General features: G+C 57.0%; 3 protein-coding genes and 1 pseudogene across 3 annotated transcripts; all 4 read right to left on the bottom strand.

The window, feature by feature from the left end:
* Positions 1-4,738: 4,738 nt before the first annotated feature.
* Positions 4,739-5,400, bottom strand: LOC128141740 (feather keratin 1-like; annotated as a pseudogene).
* Positions 5,401-10,196: 4,796 nt separating this feature from the next.
* Positions 10,197-10,788, bottom strand: LOC128142235 (feather keratin 1-like). Its single transcript, XM_052788178.1, has 2 exons — positions 10,737-10,788; positions 10,197-10,537 (listed from the first exon to the last, which is right to left on the bottom strand). The coding sequence occupies exon 2, from the start codon at positions 10,515-10,517 to the stop codon at positions 10,197-10,199; it is 321 nt and encodes a 106-aa protein (XP_052644138.1). The 5' UTR covers positions 10,518-10,537; positions 10,737-10,788.
* Positions 10,789-15,910: 5,122 nt separating this feature from the next.
* On the bottom strand, positions 15,911-16,240 carry LOC128142011 (feather keratin 1-like). The gene has a single exon (XM_052787564.1). It carries the CDS (start codon positions 16,229-16,231, stop codon positions 15,911-15,913), a length of 321 nt encoding a protein of 106 aa, XP_052643524.1. The 5' UTR covers positions 16,232-16,240.
* A 5,384-nt stretch (positions 16,241-21,624) lies between these two features.
* LOC128142012 (feather keratin 1-like) lies at positions 21,625-21,965 on the bottom strand. Its single transcript, XM_052787565.1, has one exon. The coding sequence runs from the start codon at positions 21,943-21,945 to the stop codon at positions 21,625-21,627; it is 321 nt and encodes a 106-aa protein (XP_052643525.1). The 5' UTR covers positions 21,946-21,965.
* Between the last annotated feature and the right edge of the window lie 561 nt (positions 21,966-22,526).

Below are 22,526 nucleotides of genomic sequence, written 5' to 3'. Positions count from 1 at the left end.
GTTTCCCTTGCCGCAATTCTCCAATTTCACGTCCTCCTCTTGAGGATGTGTCCATCTGACCCTGGCGGAAGCTTTTAAGTGCGGTTATTAGAATGCAAAGGCTTGGCATTGATGGCACGTGTCAAGGCAGGCAGAGGATGCGACCAAAGGGCAGTAGAGGTGGGGTGTCGTCATTGAGGTCATCCCGTGGCAGTCGTGCGGTGTGGTTTTCGGGTGGGTTGTGAAGAGTGGGCCCCGTTTCCTCGGAGCCCTGGCAGGCTGGTCTGGTCTTTGGAGGTGTGCCAGGCGTGAGACGCTGCCCCTTCCATCGCGTTTGGTCCCTCTCTGCCTTGCTCCCCGCTCGCTAAGGCTGTCTTTAGGCCTGGCCTTTCCCACTGGGTGTGCTCTGTGGGAGTCTCGGTGCCCCTCTTGCTGGTAGGGTTGTGGCTGGGAGAAGGGAGGCTGCCTGTGTGGGCTCGTGGCCCCTTGGTGCCGTCGCTGGGGCTGGGGCTGGGGCTGGCAGTGCAAGGGGGCAGAGGAGGTCTGTTGGCAAGAGCAGGCCGTTGTCCTGGCAGCCCTGGTTCAGAGCTGGCAAGCCCTGTGCTGTGGGGAGCCCTGCCAGGCTCCCCAAAGGCTTGTGTTGGCCCCTCCGTAGCGCTCCCCTTAGCTGGGGCCGGCAAGTTTGCAGCCTGGGCTCTGGCGTGACACAGAGCTTGGGCTGTGGCGTGATGCGCCCAAGGAAGTGAAGCGAAGCTGGTGAAGGCTGTAGAGAAGAAGACTTCCGAGGAGCGGCTGAGGGAGCTGGGGGTGTTTAGTCTAGAGGAAAGGAGGCCTCGGGGAGACCTTATCGCTCTCTACAACTACCTGAAAGGAGGTTGTAGCGAGGTGGGTGTCAGTCTCTTTTCCCTAGTAACAAGCGATAGGACGAGAGGAGAGGGCCTCGGGTTGTGCCAGGGATGGTTTAGATTGGATATCAGGAACAACTTCTTCCCCGAAAGGGTTATCAAGCACTGGAACCGGCTGCCCAGGGAAGTGGTGGAGTCACCATCCCGGGAGGTTTTGAAAAGCCATGTGGACGTGGCTCTTGGGGATCTGGTTTAGTGGTGGACTTGGTAAATGTTAGGTCAGTGGTTGACTCGATACCATTTAGGGTCTTTTCCAAACTGAGTGAGTGTGTGATTGGCCCCCTGGAAGGGCAGGTGAGTTTCTGGATAGCCCGTGAATGCGGCGAGAGGCCGAGGGGGAGTGGGAGCGGCAGGCAAGCGAGGTGGTGAGCCAGGGCCTTTGGGGTCTGTAGTTGGGGTGAGCGCCGAGGGGTGAGGCCATTTCTCTGCAGGGCGTGTGATGGGCAGAAGGAGGATTTAGACATAGTCGAGGGCATTGGAGGCAAGTATGCAGCACGTGGCAGGAGAGCCGAGGCCCTGGAGGTGGTGGACGCATGCAGAAGGGTTGATGACTGGCAAGGCCTGCCCCAGTTGAGCGGAGGTGAGTGTTTTGCAGGCTGCTTGTCAGGTGAGCAGTGTTTGTTGCTCATGAAGAGGAAGGGAGGTAGGCAGGTGTGCTGTGAGGCGGGGTGTTTGTAGGTTGAATCGAGGAATGCCGACGGAGCTGGCTGATGTGCTTGGGAGGCTACTGTCCATTAGCTTGGAAAGGTCATGGTGCCTGGGATCACTTCCTGATGTCTGGAAGAGAGCTCATAGCCCTTATGTCTTGAAGAAAATCAAAATGATGGATCTGGGAAACTAGATGCTGGTGATGCTGACCTCATTGCCGGTGTCACGGTCCATTTGGATCTGTCACCTTTGCCGGACAACGTAGTCTGTGATTTAAGCTGTATTTCTCGAGGTCATTAAGACAAACTATTACCCAACACAACAAAGATGGGCTCAGTCCCCTTTAGGCCAGACTAGTCTATGGCGTGAATTCACTTCTTCACCGTTCAAGGCAGAAGGTTTCATAACTTATAACCCGTAAGTCTTGATACCATGCACCCGTGAGCAAAAATGTAATTACCTAGCTGACGGTAAGAGTGGTCCTCCTTCCTTCCTCCTGTATCTCGGTGCGGGCATTCCTTGTATCCCACGAGGAAGCACGAAAGCCTCAGCAGTCCGACTGCTGGTGGATCTGCTTCAAAAGCTTTTTGGGTAAGCTGATGTTTTGTGCCTTCCAGATTGGAGGTTTGGTCTCTACCATTTCCATGAGTTAGTGGATTCTGACTAAAGTGCTAGGCAAAAGATAATGGCTGCAGGAGACAGTAGTGTAGAGGTGATAATGGCTGCGTAACGGCCCGATAGCAATTTTCTGGCCACTTGTCCTACCCAAGTGGTGCTCTCTCTTTGACCTAATGACGCTGCTCCCAGCATACGTAAGGCTTAAGCAAAAGCTGGGTTAGCCCCCATCTGAGCAGGAGTTGAGTGAAGAGTCACATGCAGCCCAGAACGCGGTTTGCCCTCTTGGCTGCTGGGGCAGAAGTATTGAGCCTGCTGCCAGGCAGCACCCCCAGCTCCCTTTCTGCAGGGCTGCTCTCCAGCCACGCCTCTCCCAGCCCGTACTTGTGTGCAGAATTGGTCCGCCAGATGTAGCCCCGCTCACTGCAACCCTTTGAGCCCTGCCCTTCAGCCAGTTCTTCCCCCAGCGCGCCGCCTACCTGCTCATCTCACGGTCAGACAACTTGTCTGGAAGGATGCCGTGGTGTGGGACAGTATCGAAAGTCTTACTAAAACCCAGAAAAACTACATGCACCACCTTGCCTTCATCCACAAGGCAGGTGACCTTATCATAGAAGGATATCAGATTAGTCAGGCGGGACTTTCCCTTTGTGAAACTGTGTTGACTGTGCCTGATGACTGCATTGTCCTTTAAATGCCTTTCGGAAGCACCCAGTGGGATCTTCTCCCTAGTTTTTCCAGGTACGGAGGTTAGACTGACAGGTCTGCAGTTTCCTGGGTCTACGCTCGTGCCCTTTTAATAGATCGGAATAAGGTTGGCCAGCATCCAGTCAGCAAGGAGCTGCCCAGACTCCCAAGAGCTGCCCACGTTCAGTGAAGGCGTCTTGAGGGTTGTTCACTGTGCGAGCAGTGCTTGTTGGCGAGGAAGATGAGGTGAGGTGGGAAGGGTATGTGCGCTTCTGTGTTGATGGGTGCTGGAGTGCCTGGCAGGCAAGAGGCACGCTGGGCCAATGCAGGGCTGGGCTGGGGGTGCCAGTGAGTGAGGTGGACTCACGGCTGCCCCCGAGAAAAGGGGGTTGTGTGACTGGCTGGGCAAAAGTCCGTGGGGAAAGATGGTTGGAAGCCACAAATGCTGAGGGAGCGACCGGCTTTCCTTGCACTGGACATAGCGGAATCTCCTGGAGTTCAGCAAGGGGAGATGCAAAGTGCTGTTTCTGGGGAGGAGTCAGCCCAGGTAGCCAGAATGTCTGGGGGCCAGCTGGATAGAAAGCAGCTTAGCAGAGAAGGACCTTGTGGTCCTGGTAAAGGACAAATGGGCCGTGAGGAGGGAAAGCACCCTTGCTGCAAAATGGGGCCACCAGTCTCCAAGGTGACATTAGGAGAAGCACTGCCAGAAGGTAGGGGGAGGTGACCCTTCCTGTCTCGTCAGCACTGTTGAGGTCCCACGTGAGGTGCCGTGTGCAGTTCTGGGCTCCCCAGAGGAAGAAGGACATGGAGTTAGTTGAGCGAGAGCGGTGCAGGCCAGCAAGATGCTGAAGGGGCTGGAGCGTCCTTCCTATGAGGAGAGGCTGCGAGAGCTGGGACTGTTGAGCCAGGAGATAAGGAAGCGGAGGGAGGATGCCCTAAAAGCGCCTAAATGCCGGACGGGAGGGAATGAAGTCGAGGGAGCCCGGCTCTTTGAAGTAGTGCGCGCTAGTGGGACAAGAGGCTGTGGGCACAAGTGAAAACGGGTGGAATTGCATGGGCAAAGGCGGCAAGCCTTTTTCAGTGCGAGGGTGGTCAAAGAGTGGAAGAGGTGATGGAATCTCTTTCCACGGAGGTACTGAAACCCCTCCAGGCTATGGTCCCGGACAACCTGCTCTAGCTGGCCCTGCTTGAGCTGCGGGGGTTGAAGCACACACTCTCCAAAGTTCTTGCGAAACTAAACGATTCTGTGATTCTCTTTGCACGGAGAGCCAGAGAGTCATGCTGGGGAAGAGAGTTAGTCAAGCGTGTGCTGTCACGGGGAGACTTTGTCAGAGACGTGCGCTGCGGACTCTTGTTGCGCCAAACGTTTGAGGCCGTGATGGGCTTGTGTCCCATTCTGGAAGTCCCCCAGGTGCCAGACTGTGTAGCTAGTGGTAGTGGTGGTGACCGCTTCCTAGGAGAGTTCTAGTGGCCCTTTTGCAGCCAGCCCGATGGCCTCTGGAGGCCTGGCATTGTGCTGGGTGAGGTTGGAAGAGCCATGGGAGAAGAAAGGAAGAGGAGGCGTCTCAGGCTGGGTTGCAGGAGAACTTTATTGAGAGAAAAAAAGAGTGAAAAGTCGGGAGCGGCAAGTGGAAGGGAGCCGCTCTGAGGTGCAAGTAGGGCGACCATGAGCCGAGGTCCCTTGTGTGAGACAGATCTCGGCAGAGCACCAAGATCTTCCCGCCCCACGGGGTGAGCAGCACGCTGGAGGTCCCCGGTGGTCTTTGGCTTGTGAGAAGGTGCTTGCTTTGTGCCTTGAGAGGAGGAGCCGTTGTTACTGAGCCCACGTGCGAGCAACATCCTGGAGGTGCATCGTCAATCCATGCCGTGGCTTCCAGGGTGTGGGCGGTTGGCGTCAGGGGCCCTTAGCAGGGGTAGCAGCCTCTTCTGCCGCCGAAGCAGCCCAGGCCTCCGAAGCCGTAGCCGCCCAGGCCTCCGAAGCCGAAGCCACCGGAGGAGACGGGCACTCCCTGGGAGCTGAGGACGTTGCCCACGGCAGCCGATGAGGAGGATCCGACGGCGGTGTTCTGGGGGAAGGAGCTGAGGATGGGTCCTGGCAGGGTGACCACCACGGTAGAAGGCTGGATGACGACGCGGGAGTCCTGGCACTGCTGGACACAGGGCTCGTTGCAGCTGTTAGCCAGCGGGGTGGGTCCGCAGGGGCGGCAGAGGTCGTAGCAGGCCATGTCTGTGGTGTGGAGGGGCCCTGGAAGAGAGGGTGTTGAGGAAGCGGAGGGGCGTGGGGATGCGAGGGGCGGTGTTGCAGGAGGGCGAGGGAGTGGGGAGGCCCGTTGTGGGTCTGGGGGGAGTGTGGCGGTCAGGGCTGCTGAGGCTGGGGGCAGAGCGTGGTGGAAGAGACGGTGCAGGTGGGGCAGGAGAAGGAGGGGAAGGGGGTTGAGGCTCACCTTGTTGACCGTGGAGGAGAAGGCGTCGGGAGAAGTGTGTGAGGGAGAGAGGTGCTGGTCTGGCTTTTATGCTGGTGCCTCAAGTGCCCGAGGGGTGAGTCAGCCTTTGTGCATGATGTCATTTTGCAGCAAGCAGCTCTTGCGTGGCCCATCCATGCAAGTAATGAGGCGGGGTGTGTTTCCCTTGCCGCAATTCTCCAATTTCACGTCCTCCTCTTGAGGATGTGTCCATCTGACCCTGGCAGAAGCTTTTAAGTGCGGTTATTAGAATGCAAAGGCTTGGCATTGATGGCACGTGTCAAGGCAGGCAGAGGATGCGACCAAAGGGCAGTAGAGGTGGGGTGTCGTCATTGAGGTCATCCCGTGGCAGTCGTGCGGTGTGGTTTTCGGGTGGGTTGTGAAGAGTGGGCCCCGTTTCCTCGGAGCCCTGGCAGGCTGGTCTGGTCTTTGGAGGTGTGCCAGGCGTGAGACGCTGCCCCTTCCATCGCGTTTGGTCCCTCTCTGCCTTGCTCCCCGCTCGCTAAGGCTGTCTTTGGGCCTGGCCTTTCCCATTGGGTGTGCTCTGTGGGAGTCTCGGTGCCCCTCTTGCTGGTAGGGTTGTGGCTGGGAGAAGGGAGGCTGCCTGTGTGGGCTCGTGGCCCCTTGGTGCCGTCGCTGGGGCTGGGGCTGGGGCTGGCAGTGCAAGGGGGCAGAGGAGGTCTGTTGGCAAGAGCAGGCCGTTGTCCTGGCAGCCCTGGTTCAGAGCTGGCAAGCCCTGTGCTGTGGGGAGCCCTGCCAGGCTCCCCAAAGGCTTGTGTTGGCCCCTCCGTAGCGCTCCCCTTAGCTGGGGCCGGCAAGTTTGCAGCCTGGGCTCTGGCGTGACACAGAGCTTGGGCTGTGGCGTGATGCGCCCAAGGAAGTGAAGCGAAGCTGGTGAAGGCTGTAGAGAAGAAGACTTCCGAGGAGCGGCTGAGGGAGCTGGGGGTGTTTAGTCTAGAGGAAAGGAGGCCTCGGGGAGACCTTATCGCTCTCTACAACTACCTGAAAGGAGGTTGTAGCGAGGTGGGTGTCAGTCTCTTTTCCCTAGTAACAAGCGATAGGACGAGAGGAGAGGGCCTCGGGTTGTGCCAGGGATGGTTTAGATTGGATATCAGGAACAACTTCTTCCCCGAAAGGGTTATCAAGCACTGGAACCGGCTGCCCAGGGAAGTGGTGGAGTCACCATCCCGGGAGGTTTTGAAAAGCCATGTGGACGTGGCTCTTGGGGATCTGGTTTAGTGGTGGACTTGGTAAATGTTAGGTCAGTGGTTGACTCGATACCGTTAAGGGTCTTTTCCAAACTGAGTGAGTGTGTGATTGGCCCCCTGGAAGGGCAGGTGAGTTTCTGGATAGCCCGTGAATGCGGCGAGAGGCCGAGGGGGAGTGGGAGCGGCAGGCAAGCGAGGTGGTGAGCCAGGGCCTTTGGGGTCTGTAGTTGGGGTGAGCGCCGAGGGGTGAGGCCATTTCTCTGCAGGGCGTGTGATGGGCAGAAGGAGGATTTAGACATAGTCGAGGGCATTGGAGGCAAGTATGCAGCACGTGGCAGGAGAGCCGAGGCCCTGGAGGTGGTGGACGCATGCAGAAGGGTTGATGACTGGCAAGGCCTGCCCCAGTTGAGCGGAGGTGAGTGTTTTGCAGGCTGCTTGTCAGGTGAGCAGTGTTTGTTGCTCATGAAGAGGAAGGGAGGTAGGCAGGTGTGCTGTGAGGCGGGGTGTTTGTAGGTTGAATCGAGGAATGCCGACGGAGCTGGCTGATGTGCTTGGGAGGCTACTGTCCATTAGCTTGGAAAGGTCATGGTGCCTGGGATCACTTCCTGATGTCTGGAAGAGAGCTCATAGCCCTTATGTCTTGAAGAAAATCAAAATGATGGATCTGGGAAACTAGATGCTGGTGATGCTGACCTCATTGCCGGTGTCACGGTCCATTTGGATCTGTCACCTTTGCCGGACAACGTAGTCTGTGATTTAAGCTGTATTTCTCGAGGTCATTAAGACAAACTATTACCCAACACAACAAAGATGGGCTCAGTCCCCTTTAGGCCAGACTAGTCTATGGCGTGAATTCACTTCTTCACCGTTCAAGGCAGAAGGTTTCATAACTTATAACCCGTAAGTCTTGATACCATGCACCCGTGAGCAAAAATGTAATTACCTAGCTGACGGTAAGAGTGGTCCTCCTTCCTTCCTCCTGTATCTCGGTGCGGGCATTCCTTGTATCCCACGAGGAAGCACGAAAGCCTCAGCAGTCCGACTGCTGGTGGATCTGCTTCAAAAGCTTTTTGGGTAAGCTGATGTTTTGTGCCTTCCAGATTGGAGGTTTGGTCTCTACCATTTCCATGAGTTAGTGGATTCTGACTAAAGTGCTAGGCAAAAGATAATGGCTGCAGGAGACAGTAGTGTAGAGGTGATAATGGCTGCGTAACGGCCCGATAGCAATTTTCTGGCCACTTGTCCTACCCAAGTGGTGCTCTCTCTTTGACCTAATGACGCTGCTCCCAGCATACGTAAGGCTTAAGCAAAAGCTGGGTTAGCCCCCATCTGAGCAGGAGTTGAGTGAAGAGTCACATGCAGCCCAGAACGCGGTTTGCCCTCTTGGCTGCTGGGGCAGAAGTATTGAGCCTGCTGCCAGGCAGCACCCCCAGCTCCCTTTCTGCAGGGCTGCTCTCCAGCCACGCCTCTCCCAGCCCGTACTTGTGTGCAGAATTGGTCCGCCAGATGTAGCCCCGCTCACTGCAACCCTTTGAGCCCTGCCCTTCAGCCAGTTCTTCCCCCAGCGCGCCGCCTACCTGCTCATCTCACGGTCAGACAACTTGTCTGGAAGGATGCCGTGGTGTGGGACAGTATCGAAAGTCTTACTAAAACCCAGAAAAACTACATGCACCACCTTGCCTTCATCCACAAGGCAGGTGACCTTATCATAGAAGGATATCAGATTAGTCAGGCGGGACTTTCCCTTTGTGAAACTGTGTTGACTGTGCCTGATGACTGCATTGTCCTTTAAATGCCTTTCGGAAGCACCCAGTGGGATCTTCTCCCTAGTTTTTCCAGGTACGGAGGTTAGACTGACAGGTCTGCAGTTTCCTGGGTCTACGCTCGTGCCCTTTTAATAGATCGGAATAAGGTTGGCCAGCATCCAGTCAGCAAGGAGCTGCCCAGACTCCCAAGAGCTGCCCACGTTCAGTGAAGGTGTCTTGAGGGTTGTTCACTGTGCGAGCAGTGCTTGTTGGCGAGGAAGATGAGGTGAGGTGGGAAGGGTATGTGCGCTTCTGTGTTGATGGGTGCTGGAGTGCCTGGCAGGCAAGAGGCACGCTGGGCCAATGCAGGGCTGGGCTGGGGGTGCCAGTGAGTGAGGTGGACTCACGGCTGCCCCCGAGAAAAGGGGGTTGTGTGACTGGCTGGGCAAAAGTCCGTGGGGAAAGATGGTTGGAAGCCACAAATGCTGAGGGAGCGACCGGCTTTCCTTGCGCTGGACATAGCGGAATCTCCTGGAGTTCAGCAAGGGGAGATGCAAAGTGCTGTTTCTGGGGAGGAGTCAGCCCAGGTAGCCAGAATGTCTGGGGGCCAGCTGGATAGAAAGCAGCTTAGCAGAGAAGGACCTTGTGGTCCTGGTAAAGGACAAATGGGCCGTGAGGAGGGAAAGCACCCTTGCTGCAAAATGGGGCCACCAGTCTCCAAGGTGACATTAGGAGAAGCACTGCCAGAAGGTAGGGGGAGGTGACCCTTCCTGTCTCGTCAGCACTGTTGAGGTCCCACGTGAGGTGCTGTGTGCAGTTCTGGGCTCCCCAGAGGAAGAAGGACATGGAGTTAGTTGAGCGAGAGCGGTGCAGGCCAGCAAGATGCTGAAGGGGCTGGAGCGTCCTTCCTATGAGGAGAGGCTGCGAGAGCTGGGACTGTTGAGCCAGGAGATAAGGAAGCGCAGGGAGGATGCCCTAAAAGCGCCTAAATGCCGGACGGGAGGGAATGAAGTCGAGGGAGCCCGGCTCTTTGAAGTAGTGCGCGCTAGTGGGACAAGAGGCTGTGGGCACAAGTGAAAACGGGTGGAATTGCATGGGCAAAGGCGGCAAGCCTTTTTCAGTGCGAGGGTGGTCAAAGAGTGGAAGAGGTGATGGAATCTCTTTCCACGGAGGTACTGAAACCCCTCCAGGCTATGGTCCCGGACAACCTGCTCTAGCTGGCCCTGCTTGAGCTGCGGGGGTTGAAGCACACACTCTCCAAAGTTCTTGCGAAACTAAACGATTCTGTGATTCTCTTTGCACGGAGAGCCAGAGAGTCATGCTGGGGAAGAGAGTTAGTCAAGCGTGTGCTGTCACGGGGAGACTTTGTCAGAGACGTGCGCTGCGGACTCTTGTTGCGCCAAACGTTTGAGGCCGTGATGGGCTTGTGTCCCATTCTGGAAGTCCCCCAGGTGCCAGACTGTGTAGCTAGTGGTAGTGGTGGTGACCGCTTCCTAGGAGAGTTCTAGTGGCCCTTTTGCAGCCAGCCCGATGGCCTCTGGAGGCCTGGCATTGTGCTGGGTGAGGTTGGAAGAGCCATGGGAGAAGAAAGGAAGAGGAGGCGTCTCAGGCTGGGTTGCAGGAGAACTTTATTGAAGACAAAAAAAAAGAGTGAAAAGTCAGGAGCGGCAAATAGAAAGGAGCAGGTCTAAGGGGCAAGTAGGGCGACCATGAGCCGAGGTCCCTTGTGTGAGACAGATCTCGGCAGAGCACCAAGATCTTCCCGCCCCACGGGGTGAGCAGCACGCTGGAGGTCCCCGGTGGTCTTTGGCTTGTGAGAAGGTGCTTGCTTTGTGCCTTGAGAGGAGGAGCCGTTGTTACTGAGCCCACGTGCGAGCAACATCCTGGAGGTGCATCGTCAATCCATGCCGTGGCTTCCAGGGTGTGGGCGGTTGGCGTCAGGGGCCCTTAGCAGGGGTAGCAGCCTCTTCTGCCGCCGAAGCAGCCCAGGCCTCCGAAGCCGTAGCCGCCCAGGCCTCCGAAGCCGAAGCCACTGGAGGAGACGGGCACTCCCTGGGAGCTGAGGACGTTGCCCACGGCAGCCGATGAGGAGGATCCGACGGCGGTGTTCTGGGGGAAGGAGCTGAGGATGGGTCCTGGCAGGGTGACCACCACGGTAGAAGGCTGGATGACGACGCGGGAGTCCTGGCACTGCTGGACACAGGGCTCGTTGCAGCTGTTAGCCAGCGGGGTGGGTCCGCAGGGGCGGCAGAGGTCGTAGCAGGCCATGTCTGTGGTGTGGAGGGGCCCTGGAAGAGAGGGTGTTGAGGAAGCGGAGGGGCGTGGGGATGCGAGGGGCGGTGTTGCAGGAGGGCGAGGGAGTGGGGAGGCCCGTTGTGGGTCTGGGGGGAGTGTGGCGGTCAGGGCTGCTGAGGCTGGGGGCAGAGCGTGGTGGAAGAGACGGTGCAGGTGGGGCAGGAGAAGGAGGGGAAGGGGGTTGAGGCTCACCTTGTTGACCGTGGAGGAGAAGGCGTCGGGAGGAGTGTGTGAGGGAGAGAGGTGCTGGTCTGGCTTTTATGCTGGTGCCTCAAGTGCCCGAGGGGTGAGTCAGCCTTTGTGCATGATGTCATTTTGCAGCAAGCAGCTCTTGCGTGGCCCATCCATGCAAGTAATGAGGCGGGGTGTGTTTCCCTTGCCGCAATTCTCCAATTTCACGTCCTCCTCTTGAGGATGTGTCCATCTGACCCTGGCGGAAGCTTTTAAGTGCGGTTATTAGAATGCAAAGGCTTGGCGTTGATGGCACGTGTCAAGGCAGGCAGAGGATGCGACCAAAGGGCAGTAGAGGTGGGGTGTCGTCATTGAGGTCATCCCGTGGCAGTCGTGCGGTGTGGTTTTCGGGTGGGTTGTGAAGAGTGGGCCCCGTTTCCTCGGAGCCCTGGCAGGCTGGTCTGGTCTTTGGAGGTGTGCCAGGCGTGAGACGCTGCCCCTTCCATCGCGTTTGGTCCCTCTCTGCCTTGCTCCCTGCTCGCTAAGGCTGTCTTTGGGCCTGGCCTTTCCCATTGGGTGTGCTCTGTGGGAGTCTCGGTGCCCCTCTTGCTGGTAGGGTTGTGGCTGGGAGAAGGGAGGCTGCCTGTGTGGGCTCGTGGCCCCTTGGTGCCGTCGCTGGGGCTGGGGCTGGGGCTGGCAGTGCAAGGGGGCAGAGGAGGTCTGTTTGCAAGAGCAGGCCGTTGTCCTGGCAGCCCTGGTTCAGAGCTGGCAAGCCCTGTGCTGTGGGGAGCCCTGCCAGGCTCCCCAAAGGCTTGTGTTGGCCCCTCCGTAGCGCTCCCCTTAGCTGGGGCCGGCAAGTTTGCAGCCTGGGCTCTGGCGTGACACAGAGCTTGGGCAGTGGCGTGATGCGCCCAAGGAAGTGAAGCGAAGCTGGTGAAGGCTGTAGAGAAGAAGACTTCCGAGGCGCGGCTGAGGGAGCTGGGGGTGTTTAGTCTAGAGGAAAGGAGGCCTCGGGGAGACCTTATCGCTCTCTACAACTACCTGAAAGGAGGTTGTAGCGAGGTGGGTGTCAGTCTCTTTTCCCTAGTAACAAGCGATAGGACGAGAGGAGAGGGCCTTGGGTTGTGCCAGGGATGGTTTAGATTGGATATCAGGAACAACTTCTTCCCCGAAAGGGTTAATAAGCACTGGAACCGGCTGCCCAGGGAAGTGGTGGAGTCACCATCCCGGGAGGTTTTGAAAAGCCATGTGGACGTGGCTCTTGGGGATCTGGTTTAGTGGTGGACTTGGTAAATGTTAGGTCAGTGGTTGACTCGATACCATTTAGGGTCTTTTCCAAACTGAGTGAGTGTGTGATTGGCCCCCTGGAAGGGCAGGTGAGTTTCTGGATAGCCCGTGAATGCGGCGAGAGGCCGAGGGGGAGTGGGAGCGGCAGGCAAGCGAGGTGGTGAGCCAGGGCCTTTGGGGTCTGTAGTTGGGGTGAGCGCCGAGGGGTGAGGCCATTTCTCTGCAGGGCGTGTGATGGGCAGAAGGAGGATTTAGACATAGTCGAGGGCATTGGAGGCAAGTATGCAGCACGTGGCAGGAGAGCCGAGGCCCTGGAGGTGGTGGACGCATGCAGAAGGGTTGATGACTGGCAAGGCCTGCCCCAGTTGAGCGGAGGTGAGTGTTTTGCAGGCTGCTTGTCAGGTGAGCAGTGTTTGTTGCTCATGAAGAGGAAGGTAGGTAGGCAGGTGTGCTGTGAGGCGGGGTGTTTGTAGGTTGAATCGAGGAATGCCGACGGAGCTGGCTGATGTGCTTGGGAGGCTACTGTCCATTAGCTTGGAAAGGTCATGGTGCCTGGGATCACTTCCTGATGTCTGGAAGAGAGCTCATAGCCCTTATGTCTTGAAGAAAATCAAAATGGTGGATCTGGGAAACTAGATGCTGGTGATGCTGACCTCATTGCCGGTGTCACGGTCCATTTGGATCTGTCACCTTTGCCGGACAACGTAGTCTGTGATTTAAGCTGTATTTCTCGAGGTCATTAAGACAAACAATTATCCAACACAACAAAGATGGGCTCAGTCCCCTTTTGGCCAGACTAGTCTTTGGTGTGAATTCACTTCTTCACCGTTCAAGGCAGAAGGTTTCATAACTTATAACCCGTAAGTCTTGATACCATGCACCCGTGAGCAAAAATGTAATTACCTAGCTGACGGTAAGAGTGGTCCTCCTTCCTTCCTCCTGTATCTCGGTGCGGGCATTCCTTGTATCCCACGAGGAAGCACGAAAGCCTCAGCAGTCCAACTGCTGGTGGATCTGCTTCAAAAGCTTTTTGGGTAAGCTGATGTTTTGTGCCTTCCAGATTGGAGGTTTGGTCTCTACCATTTCCATGAGTTAGTGGATTCTGACTAAAGTGCTAGGCAAAAGATAACGGCTGCAGGAGACAGTAGTGTAGAGGTGATAATGGCTGCGTAATGGCCCGATAGCAATTTTCTGGCCACTTGTCCTACCCAAGTGGTGCTCTCTCTTTGACCTAATGACGCTGCTCCCAGCATACGTAAGGCTTAAGCAAAAGCTGGGTTAGCCCCCATCTGAGCAGGAGTTGAGTGAAGAGTCACATGCAGCCCAGAACGCGGTTTGCCCTCTTGGCTGCTGGGGCAGAAGTATTGAGCCTGCTGCCAGGCAGCACCCCCAGCTCCCTTTCTGCAGGGCTGCTCTCCAGCCACGCCTCTCCCAGCCCGTACTTGTGTGCAGAATTGGTCCGTCCTAGGTGCAGAATGCGGCATTTGTTCTTGTTAAATTTCATCGCGTTCATCATTGCCCAATGCTCCACTGTATGTAGATCCCTCTGCTAGGCCTCTTGTCCCTCAGGAGAGTCAACAGCACCTCCCAGTTTGGTATTGTCAGCAAATTTGCTAATGGTGCAATCAACTCCTGCATCCAGACAACTGATAAAAATCTGGAAGAGAACTGGCCCTAGAATGGAGCCCTGAGGAACACCGCTGGTGGCTGGTCGCCAGCCAGATGTAGCCCCGCTCACTGCAACCCTTTGAGCCCTGCCCTTCAGCCAGTTCTTCCCCCAGCGCGCCGCCTACCTGCTCATCTCACGGTCAGACAACTTGTCCGGAAGGATGCCGTGGTGTGGGACAGTATCGAAAGTCTTACTAAAACCCAGAAAAACTACATGCACCACCTTGCCTTCATCCACAAGGCAGGTGACCTTATCATAGAAGGATATCAGATTAGTCAGGCGGGACTTTCCCTTTGTGAAACTGTGTTGACTGTGCCTGATGACTGCATTGTCCTTTAAATGCCTTTCGGAAGCACCCAGTGGGATCTTCTCCCTAGTTTTTCCAGGTACGGAGGTTAGACTGACAGGTCTGCAGTTTCCTGGGTCTACGCTCGTGCCCTTTTAATAGATCGGAATAAGGTTGGCCAGCATCCAGTCAGCAAGGAGCTGCCCAGACTCCCAAGAGCTGCCCACGTTCAGTGAAGGCGTCTTGAGGGTTGTTCACTGTGCGAGCAGTGCTTGTTGGCGAGGAAGATGAGGTGAGGTGGGAAGGGTATGTGCGCTTCTGTGTTGATGGGTGCTGGAGTGCCTGGCAGGCAAGAGGCACGCTGGGCCAATGCAGGGCTGGGCTGGGGGTGCCAGTGAGTGAGGTGGACTCACGGCTGCCCCCGAGAAAAGGGGGTTGTGTGACTGGCTGGGCAAAAGTCCGTGGGGAAAGATGGTTGGAAGCCACAAATGCTGAGGGAGCGACCGGCTTTCCTTGCGCTGGACATAGCGGAATCTCCTGGAGTTCAGCAAGGGGAGATGCAAAGTGCTGTTTCTGGGGAGGAGTCAGCCCAGGTAGCCAGAATGTCTGGGGGCCAGCTGGATAGAAAGCAGCTTAGCAGAGAAGGACCTTGTGGTCCTGGTAAAGGACAAATGGGCCGTGAGGAGGGAAAGCACCCTTGCTGCAAAATGGGGCCACCAGTCTCCAAGGTGACATTAGGAGAAGCACTGCCAGAAGGTAGGGGGAGGTGACCCTTCCTGTCTCGTCAGCGCTGTTGAGGTCCCACGTGAGGTGCTGTGTGCAGTTCTGGGCTCCCCAGAGGAAGAAGGACATGGAGTTAGTTGAGCGAGAGCGGTGCAGGCCAGCAAGATGCTGAAGGGGCTGGAGCGTCCTTCCTATGAGGAGAGGCTGCGAGAGCTGGGACTGTTGAGCCAGGAGATAAGGAAGCGGAGGGAGGATGCCCTAAAAGCGCCTAAATGCCGGACGGGAGGGAATGAAGTCGAGGGAGCCCGGCTCTTTGAAGTAGTGCGCGCTAGTGGGACAAGAGGCTGTGGGCACAAGTGAAAACGGGTGGAATTGCATGGGCAAAGGCGGCAAGCCTTTTTCAGTGCGAGGGTGGTCAAAGAGTGGAAGAGGTGATGGAATCTCTTTCCACGGAGGTACTGAAACCCCTCCAGGCTATGGTCCCGGACAACCTGCTCTAGCTGGCCCTGCTTGAGCTGTGGGGGTTGAAGCACACACTCTCCAAAGTTCTTGCGAAACTAAACGATTCTGTGATTCTCTTTGCATGGAGAGCCAGAGAGTCATGCTGGGGAAGAGAGTTAGTCAAGCGTGTGCTGTCACGGGGAGACTTTGTCAGAGACGTGCGCTGCGGACTCTTGTTGCGCCAAACGTTTGAGGCCGTGATGGGCTTGTGTCCCATTCTGGAAGTCCCCCAGGTGCCAGACTGTGTAGCTAGTGGTAGTGGTGGTGACCGCTTCCTAGGAGAGTTCTAGTGGCCCTTTTGCAGCCAGCCCGATGGCCTCTGGAGGCCTGGCATTGTGCTGGGTGAGGTTGGAAGAGCCATGGGAGAAGAAAGGAAGAGGAGGCGTCTCAGGCTGGGTTGCAGGAGAACTTTATTGAAGACAAAAAAAAAGAGTGAAAAGTCGGGAGCGGCAAATAGAAAGGAGCAGGTCTAAGGGGCAAGTAAGGCGACCATGAGCCGAGGTCCCTTGTGTGAGACAGATCTCGGCAGAGCACCAAGATCTTCCCGCCCCACGGGGTGAGCAGCACGCTGGAGGTCCCCGGTGGTCTTTGGCTTGTGAGAAGGTGCTTGCTTTGTGCCTTGAGAGGAGGAGCCGTTGTTACTGAGCCCACGTGCGAGCAACATCCTGGAGGTGCATCGTCAATCCATGCCGTGGCTTCCAGGGTGTGGGCGGTTAGCGTCAGGGGCCCTTAGCAGGGGTAGCAGCCTCTTCTGCCGCCGAAGCAGCCCAGGCCTCCGAAGCCGTAGCCGCCCAGGCCTCCGAAGCCGAAGCCACCGGAGGAGACAGGCACTCCCTGGGAGCTGAGGACGTTGCCCACGGCAGCCGATGAGGAGGATCCAACGGCGGTGTTCTGGGGGAAGGAGCTGAGGATGGGTCCTGGCAGGGTGACCAGCACGGCGGGAGGCTGGATGACGACGCGGGAGTCCTGGCACTGCTGGACACAGGGCTCGTTGCAGCTGTTAGCCAGCGGGGTGGGTCCGCAGGGGCGGCAGAGGTCGTAGCAGGCCATGTCTGTGGTGTGGAGGGGCCCTGGAAGAGAGGGTGTTGAGGAAGCGGAGGGGCGTGGGGATGCGAGGGGCGGTGTTGCAGGAGGGCGAGGGAGTGGGGAGGCCCGTTGTGGGTCTGGGGGGAGTGTGGCGGTCAGGGCTGCTGAGGCTGGGGGCAGAGCGTGGTGGAAGAGACGGTGCAGGTGGGGCAGGAGAAGGAGGGGAAGGGGGTTGAGGCTCACCTTGTTGACCGTGGAGGAGAAGGCGTCGGGAGGAGTGTGTGAGGGAGAGAGGTGCTGGTCTGGCTTTTATGCTGGTGCCTCAAGTGCCCGAGGGGTGAGTCAGCCTTTGTGCATGATGTCATTTTGCAGCAAGCAGCTCTTGCGTGGCCCATCCATGCAAGTAATGAGGCGGGGTGTGTTTCCCTTGCCGCAATTCTCCAATTTCACGTCCTCCTCTTGAGGATGTGTCCATCTGACCCTGGCGGAAGCTTTTAAGTGCGGTTATTAGAATGCAAAGGCTTGGCGTTGATGGCACGTGTCAAGGCAGGCAGAGGATGCGACCAAAGGGCAGTAGAGGTGGGGTGTCGTCATTGAGGTCATCCCGTGGCAGTCGTGCGGTGTGGTTTTCGGGTGGGTTGTGAAGAGTGGGCCCCGTTTCCTCGGAGCCCTGGCAGGCTGGTCTGGTCTTTGGAGGTGTGCCAGGCGTGAGACGCTGCCCCTTCCATCGCGTTTGGTCCCTCTCTGCCTTGCTCCCCGCTCGCTAAGGCTGTCTTTAGGCCTGGCCTTTCCCATTGGGTGTGCTCTGTGGGAGTCTCGGTGCCCCTCTTGCTGGTAGGGTTGTGGCTGGGAGAAGGGAGGCTGCCTGTGTGGGCTCGTGGCCCCTTGGTGCCGTCGCTGGGGCTGGGGCTGGGGCTGGCAGTGCAAGGGGGCAGAGGAGGTCTGTTTGCAAGAGCAGGCCGTTGTCCTGGCAGCCCTGGTTCAGAGCTGGCAAGCCCTGTGCTGTGGGGAGCCCTGCCAGGCTCCCCAAAGGCTTGTGTTGGCCCCTCCGTAGCGTTCCCCTTAGCTGTGGCCGGCAAGTTTGCAGCCTGGGCTCTGGCGTGACACAGAGCTTGGGCTGTGGCGTGATGCGCCCAAGGAAGTGCAGCGAAGCTGGTGAAGGCTGTAGAGAAGAAGACTTCCGAGGAGCGGCTGAGGGAGCTGGGGGTGTTTAGTCTAGAGGAAAGGAGGCCTCGGGGAGACCTTATCGCTCTCTACAACTACCTGAAAGGAGGTTGTAGCGAGGTGGGTGTCAGTCTCTTTTCCCTAGTAACAAGCGATAGGACGAGAGGAGAGGGCCTCGGGTTGTGCCAGGGATGGTTTAGATTGGATATCAGGAACAACTTCTTCCCCGAAAGGGTTATCAAGCACTGGAACCGGCTGCCCAGGGAAGTGGTGGAGTCACCATCCCGGGAGGTTTTGAAAAGCCATGTGGACGTGGCTCTTGGGGATCTGGTTTAGTGGTGGACTTGGTAAATGTTAGGTCAGTGGTTGACTCGATACCGTTAAGGGTCTTTTCCAAACTGAGTGAGTGTGTGATTGGCCCCCTGGAAGGGCAGGTGAGTTTCTGGATAGCCCGTGAATGCGGCGAGAGGCCGAGGGGGAGTGGGAGCGGCAGGCAAGCGAGGTGGTGAGCCAGGGCCTTTGGGGTCTGTAGTTGGGGTGAGCGCCGAGGGGTGAGGCCATTTCTCTGCAGGGCGTGTGATGGGCAGAAGGAGGATTTAGACATAGTCGAGGGCATTGGAGGCAAGTATGCAGCACGTGGCAGGAGAGCCGAGGCCCTGGAGGTGGTGGACGCATGCAGAAGGGTTGATGACTGGCAAGGCCTGCCCCAGTTGAGCGGAGGTGAGTGTTTTGCAGGCTGCTTGTCAGGTGAGCAGTGTTTGTTGCTGAGGAAGAGGAAGGTAGGTAGGCAGGTGTGCTGTGAGGCGGGGTGTTTGTAGGTTGAATCGAGGAATGCCGACGGAGCTGGCTGATGTGCTTGGGAGGCTACTGTCCATTAGCTTGGAAAGGTCATGGTGCCTGGGATCACTTCCTGATGTCTGGAAGAGAGCTCATAGCCCTTATGTCTTGAAGAAAATCAAAATGGTGGATCTGGGAAACTAGATGCTGGTGATGCTGACCTCATTCCCGGTGTCACGGTCCATTTGGATCTGTCACCTTTGCCGGACAACGTAGTCTGTGATTTAAGCTGTATTTCTCGAGGTCATTAAGACAAACTATTATCCAACACAACAAAGATGGGCTCAGTCCCCTTTTGGCCAGACTAGTCTTTGGTGTGAATTCACTTCTTCACCGTTCAAGGCAGAAGGTTTCATAACTTATAACCCGTAAGTCTTGATACCATGCACCCGTGAGCAAAAATGTAATTACCTAGCTGACGGTAAGAGTGCTCCTCCTTCCTTCCTCCTGTATCTCGGTGCGGGCATTCCTTGTATGCCACGAGGAAGCACGAAAGCCTCAGCAGTCCAGCTGCTGGTGGATCTGCTTCAAAAGCTTTTTGGGTAAGCTGATGTTTTGTGCCTTCCAGATTGGAGGTTTGGTCTCTACCATTTCCATGAGTTAGTGGATTCTGACTAAAGTGCTAGGCAAAAGATAACGGCTGCAGGAGACAGTAGTGTAGAGGTGATAATGGCTGCGTAATGGCCCGATAGCAATTTTCTGGCCACTTGTCCTACCCAAGTGGTGCTCTCTCTTTGACCTAATGACGCTGCTCCCAGCATACGTAAGGCTTAAGCAAAAGCTGGGTTAGCCCCCATCTGAGCAGGAGTTGAGTGAAGAGTCACATGCAGCCCAGAACGCGGTTTGCCCTCTTGGCTGCTGGGGCAGACGTATTGAGCCTGCTGCCAGGCAGCACCCCCAGCTCCCTTTCTGCAGGGCTGCTCTCCAGCCACGCCTCTCCCAGCCCATACTTGTGTGCAGAATTGGTCCGTCCTAGGTGCAGAATGCGGCATTTGTTCTTGTTAAATTTCATCGCGTTCATCATTGCCCAATGCTCCACTGTATGTAGATCCCTCTGCTAGGCCTCTTGTCCCTCAAGAGAGTCAACAGCACCTCCCAGTTTGGTATTGTCAGCGAATTTGCTAATGGTGCAATCAACTCCTGCATCCAGACAACTGATAAAAATCTGGAAGAGAACTGGCCCTAGAATGGAGCCCTGAGGAACACCGCTGGTGGCCGGTCGCCAGCCAGATGTAGCCCCGCTCACTGCAACCCTTTGAGCCCTGCCCTTCAGCCAGTTCTTCCCCCAGCGCGCCGCCTACCTGCTCATCTCACGGTCAGACAACTTGTCTGGAAGGATGCCGTGGTGTGGGACAGTATCGAAAGTCTTACTAAAACCCAGAAAAACTACATGCACCACCTTGCCTTCATCCACAAGGCAGGTGACCTTATCATAGAAGGATATCAGATTAGTCAGGCGGGACTTTCCCTTTGTGAAACTGTGTTGACTGTGCCTGATGACTGCATTGTCCTTTAAATGCCTTTCGGAAGCACCCAGTGGGATCTTCTCCCTAGTTTTTCCAGGTACGGAGGTTAGACTGACAGGTCTGCAGTTTCCTGGGTCTACGCTCGTGCCCTTTTAATAGATCGGAATAAGGTTGGCCAGCATCCAGTCAGCAAGGAGCTGCCCAGACTCCCAAGAGCTGCCCACGTTCAGTGAAGGTGTCTTGAGGGTTGTTCACTGTGCGAGCAGTGCTTGTTGGCGAGGAAGATGAGGTGAGGTGGGAAGGGTATGTGCACTTCTGTGTTGATGGGTGCTGGAGTGCCTGGCAGGCAAGAGGCACGCTGGGCCAATGCAGGGCTGGGCTGGGGGTGCCAGTGAGTGAGGTGGACTCACGGCTGCCCCCGAGAAAAGGGGGTTGTGTGACTGGCTGGGCAAAAGTCCGTGGGGAAAGATGGTTGGAAGCCACAAATGCTGAGGGAGCGACCGGCTTTCCTTGCGCTGGACATAGCGGAATCTCCTGGAGTTCAGCAAGGGGAGATGCAAAGTGCTGTTTCTGGGGAGGAGTCAGCCCAGGTAGCCAGAATGTCTGGGGGCCAGCTGGATAGAAAGCAGCTTAGCAGAGAAGGACCTTGTGGTCCTGGTAAAGGACAAATGGGCCGTGAGGAGGGAAAGCACCCTTGCTGCAAAATGGGGCCACCAGTCTCCAAGGTGACATTAGGAGAAGCACTGCCAGAAGGTAGGGGGAGGTGACCCTTCCTGTCTCGTCAGCGCTGTTGAGGTCCCACGTGAGGTGCTGTGTGCAGTTCTGGGCTCCCCAGAGGAAGAAGGACATGGAGTTAGTTGAGCGAGAGCGGTGCAGGCCAGCAAGATGCTGAAGGGGCTGGAGCGTCCTTCCTATGAGGAGAGGCTGCGAGAGCTGGGACTGTTGAGCCAGGAGATAAGGAAGCGGAGGGAGGATGCCCTAAAAGCGCCTAAATGCCGGACGGGAGGGAATGAAGTCGAGGGAGCCCGGCTCTTTGAAGTAGTGCGCGCTAGTGGGACAAGAGGCTGTGGGCACAAGTGAAAACGGGTGGAATTGCATGGGCAAAGGCGGCAAGCCTTTTTCAGTGCGAGGGTGGTCAAAGAGTGGAAGAGGTGATGGAATCTCTTTCCACGGAGGTACTGAAACCCCTCCAGGCTATGGTCCCGGACAACCTGCTCTAGCTGGCCCTGCTTGAGCTGTGGGGGTTGAAGCACACACTCTCCAAAGTTCTTGCGAAACTAAACGATTCTGTGATTCTCTTTGCATGGAGAGCCAGAGAGTCATGCTGGGGAAGAGAGTTAGTCAAGCGTGTGCTGTCACGGGGAGACTTTGTCAGAGACGTGCGCTGCGGACTCTTGTTGCGCCAAACGTTTGAGGCCGTGATGGGCTTGTGTCCCATTCTGGAAGTCCCCCAGGTGCCAGACTGTGTAGCTAGTGGTAGTGGTGGTGACCGCTTCCTAGGAGAGTTCTAGTGGCCCTTTTGCAGCCAGCCCGATGGCCTCTGGAGGCCTGGCATTGTGCTGGGTGAGGTTGGAAGAGCCATGGGAGAAGAAAGGAAGAGGAGGCGTCTCAGGCTGGGTTGCAGGAGAACTTTATTGAAGACAAAAAAAAAGAGTGAAAAGTCGGGAGCGGCAAATAGAAAGGAGCAGGTCTAAGGGGCAAGTAAGGCGACCATGAGCCGAGGTCCCTTGTGTGAGACAGATCTCGGCAGAGCACCAAGATCTTCCCGCCCCACGGGGTGAGCAGCACGCTGGAGGTCCCCGGTGGTCTTTGGCTTGTGAGAAGGTGCTTGCTTTGTGCCTTGAGAGGAGGAGCCGTTGTTACTGAGCCCACGTGCGAGCAACATCCTGGAGGTGCATCGTCAATCCATGCCGTGGCTTCCAGGGTGTGGGCGGTTAGCGTCAGGGGCCCTTAGCAGGGGTAGCAGCCTCTTCTGCCGCCGAAGCAGCCCAGGCCTCCGAAGCCGTAGCCGCCCAGGCCTCCGAAGCCGAAGCCACCGGAGGAGACAGGCACTCCCTGGGAGCTGAGGACGTTGCCCACGGCAGCCGATGAGGAGGATCCAACGGCGGTGTTCTGGGGGAAGGAGCTGAGGATGGGTCCTGGCAGGGTGACCAGCACGGCGGGAGGCTGGATGACGACGCGGGAGTCCTGGCACTGCTGGACACAGGGCTCGTTGCAGCTGTTAGCCAGCGGGGTGGGTCCGCAGGGGCGGCAGAGGTCGTAGCAGGCCATGTCTGTGGTGTGGAGGGGCCCTGGAAGAGAGGGTGTTGAGGAAGCGGAGGGGCGTGGGGATGCGAGGGGCGGTGTTGCAGGAGGGCGAGGGAGTGGGGAGGCCCGTTGTGGGTCTGGGGGGAGTGTGGCGGTCAGGGCTGCTGAGGCTGGGGGCAGAGCGTGGTGGAAGAGACGGTGCAGGTGGGGCAGGAGAAGGAGGGGAAGGGGGTTGAGGCTCACCTTGTTGACCGTGGAGGAGAAGGCGTCGGGAGGAGTGTGTGAGGGAGAGAGGTGCTGGTCTGGCTTTTATGCTGGTGCCTCAAGTGCCCGAGGGGTGAGTCAGCCTTTGTGCATGATGTCATTTTGCAGCAAGCAGCTCTTGCGTGGCCCATCCATGCAAGTAATGAGGCGGGGTGTGTTTCCCTTGCCGCAATTCTCCAATTTCACGTCCTCCTCTTGAGGATGTGTCCATCTGACCCTGGCGGAAGCTTTTAAGTGCGGTTATTAGAATGCAAAGGCTTGGCGTTGATGGCACGTGTCAAGGCAGGCAGAGGATGCGACCAAAGGGCAGTAGAGGTGGGGTGTCGTCATTGAGGTCATCC

This window comes from Harpia harpyja, chromosome 5 (assembly GCF_026419915.1).
Source record: "Harpia harpyja isolate bHarHar1 chromosome 5, bHarHar1 primary haplotype, whole genome shotgun sequence".
NCBI classification, from domain to species: domain Eukaryota; kingdom Metazoa; phylum Chordata; class Aves; order Accipitriformes; family Accipitridae; genus Harpia; species Harpia harpyja.
The sequence above is the reverse complement of the archived record's forward strand: the minus strand, read 5'-3'. Positions and strand labels throughout refer to the sequence as shown.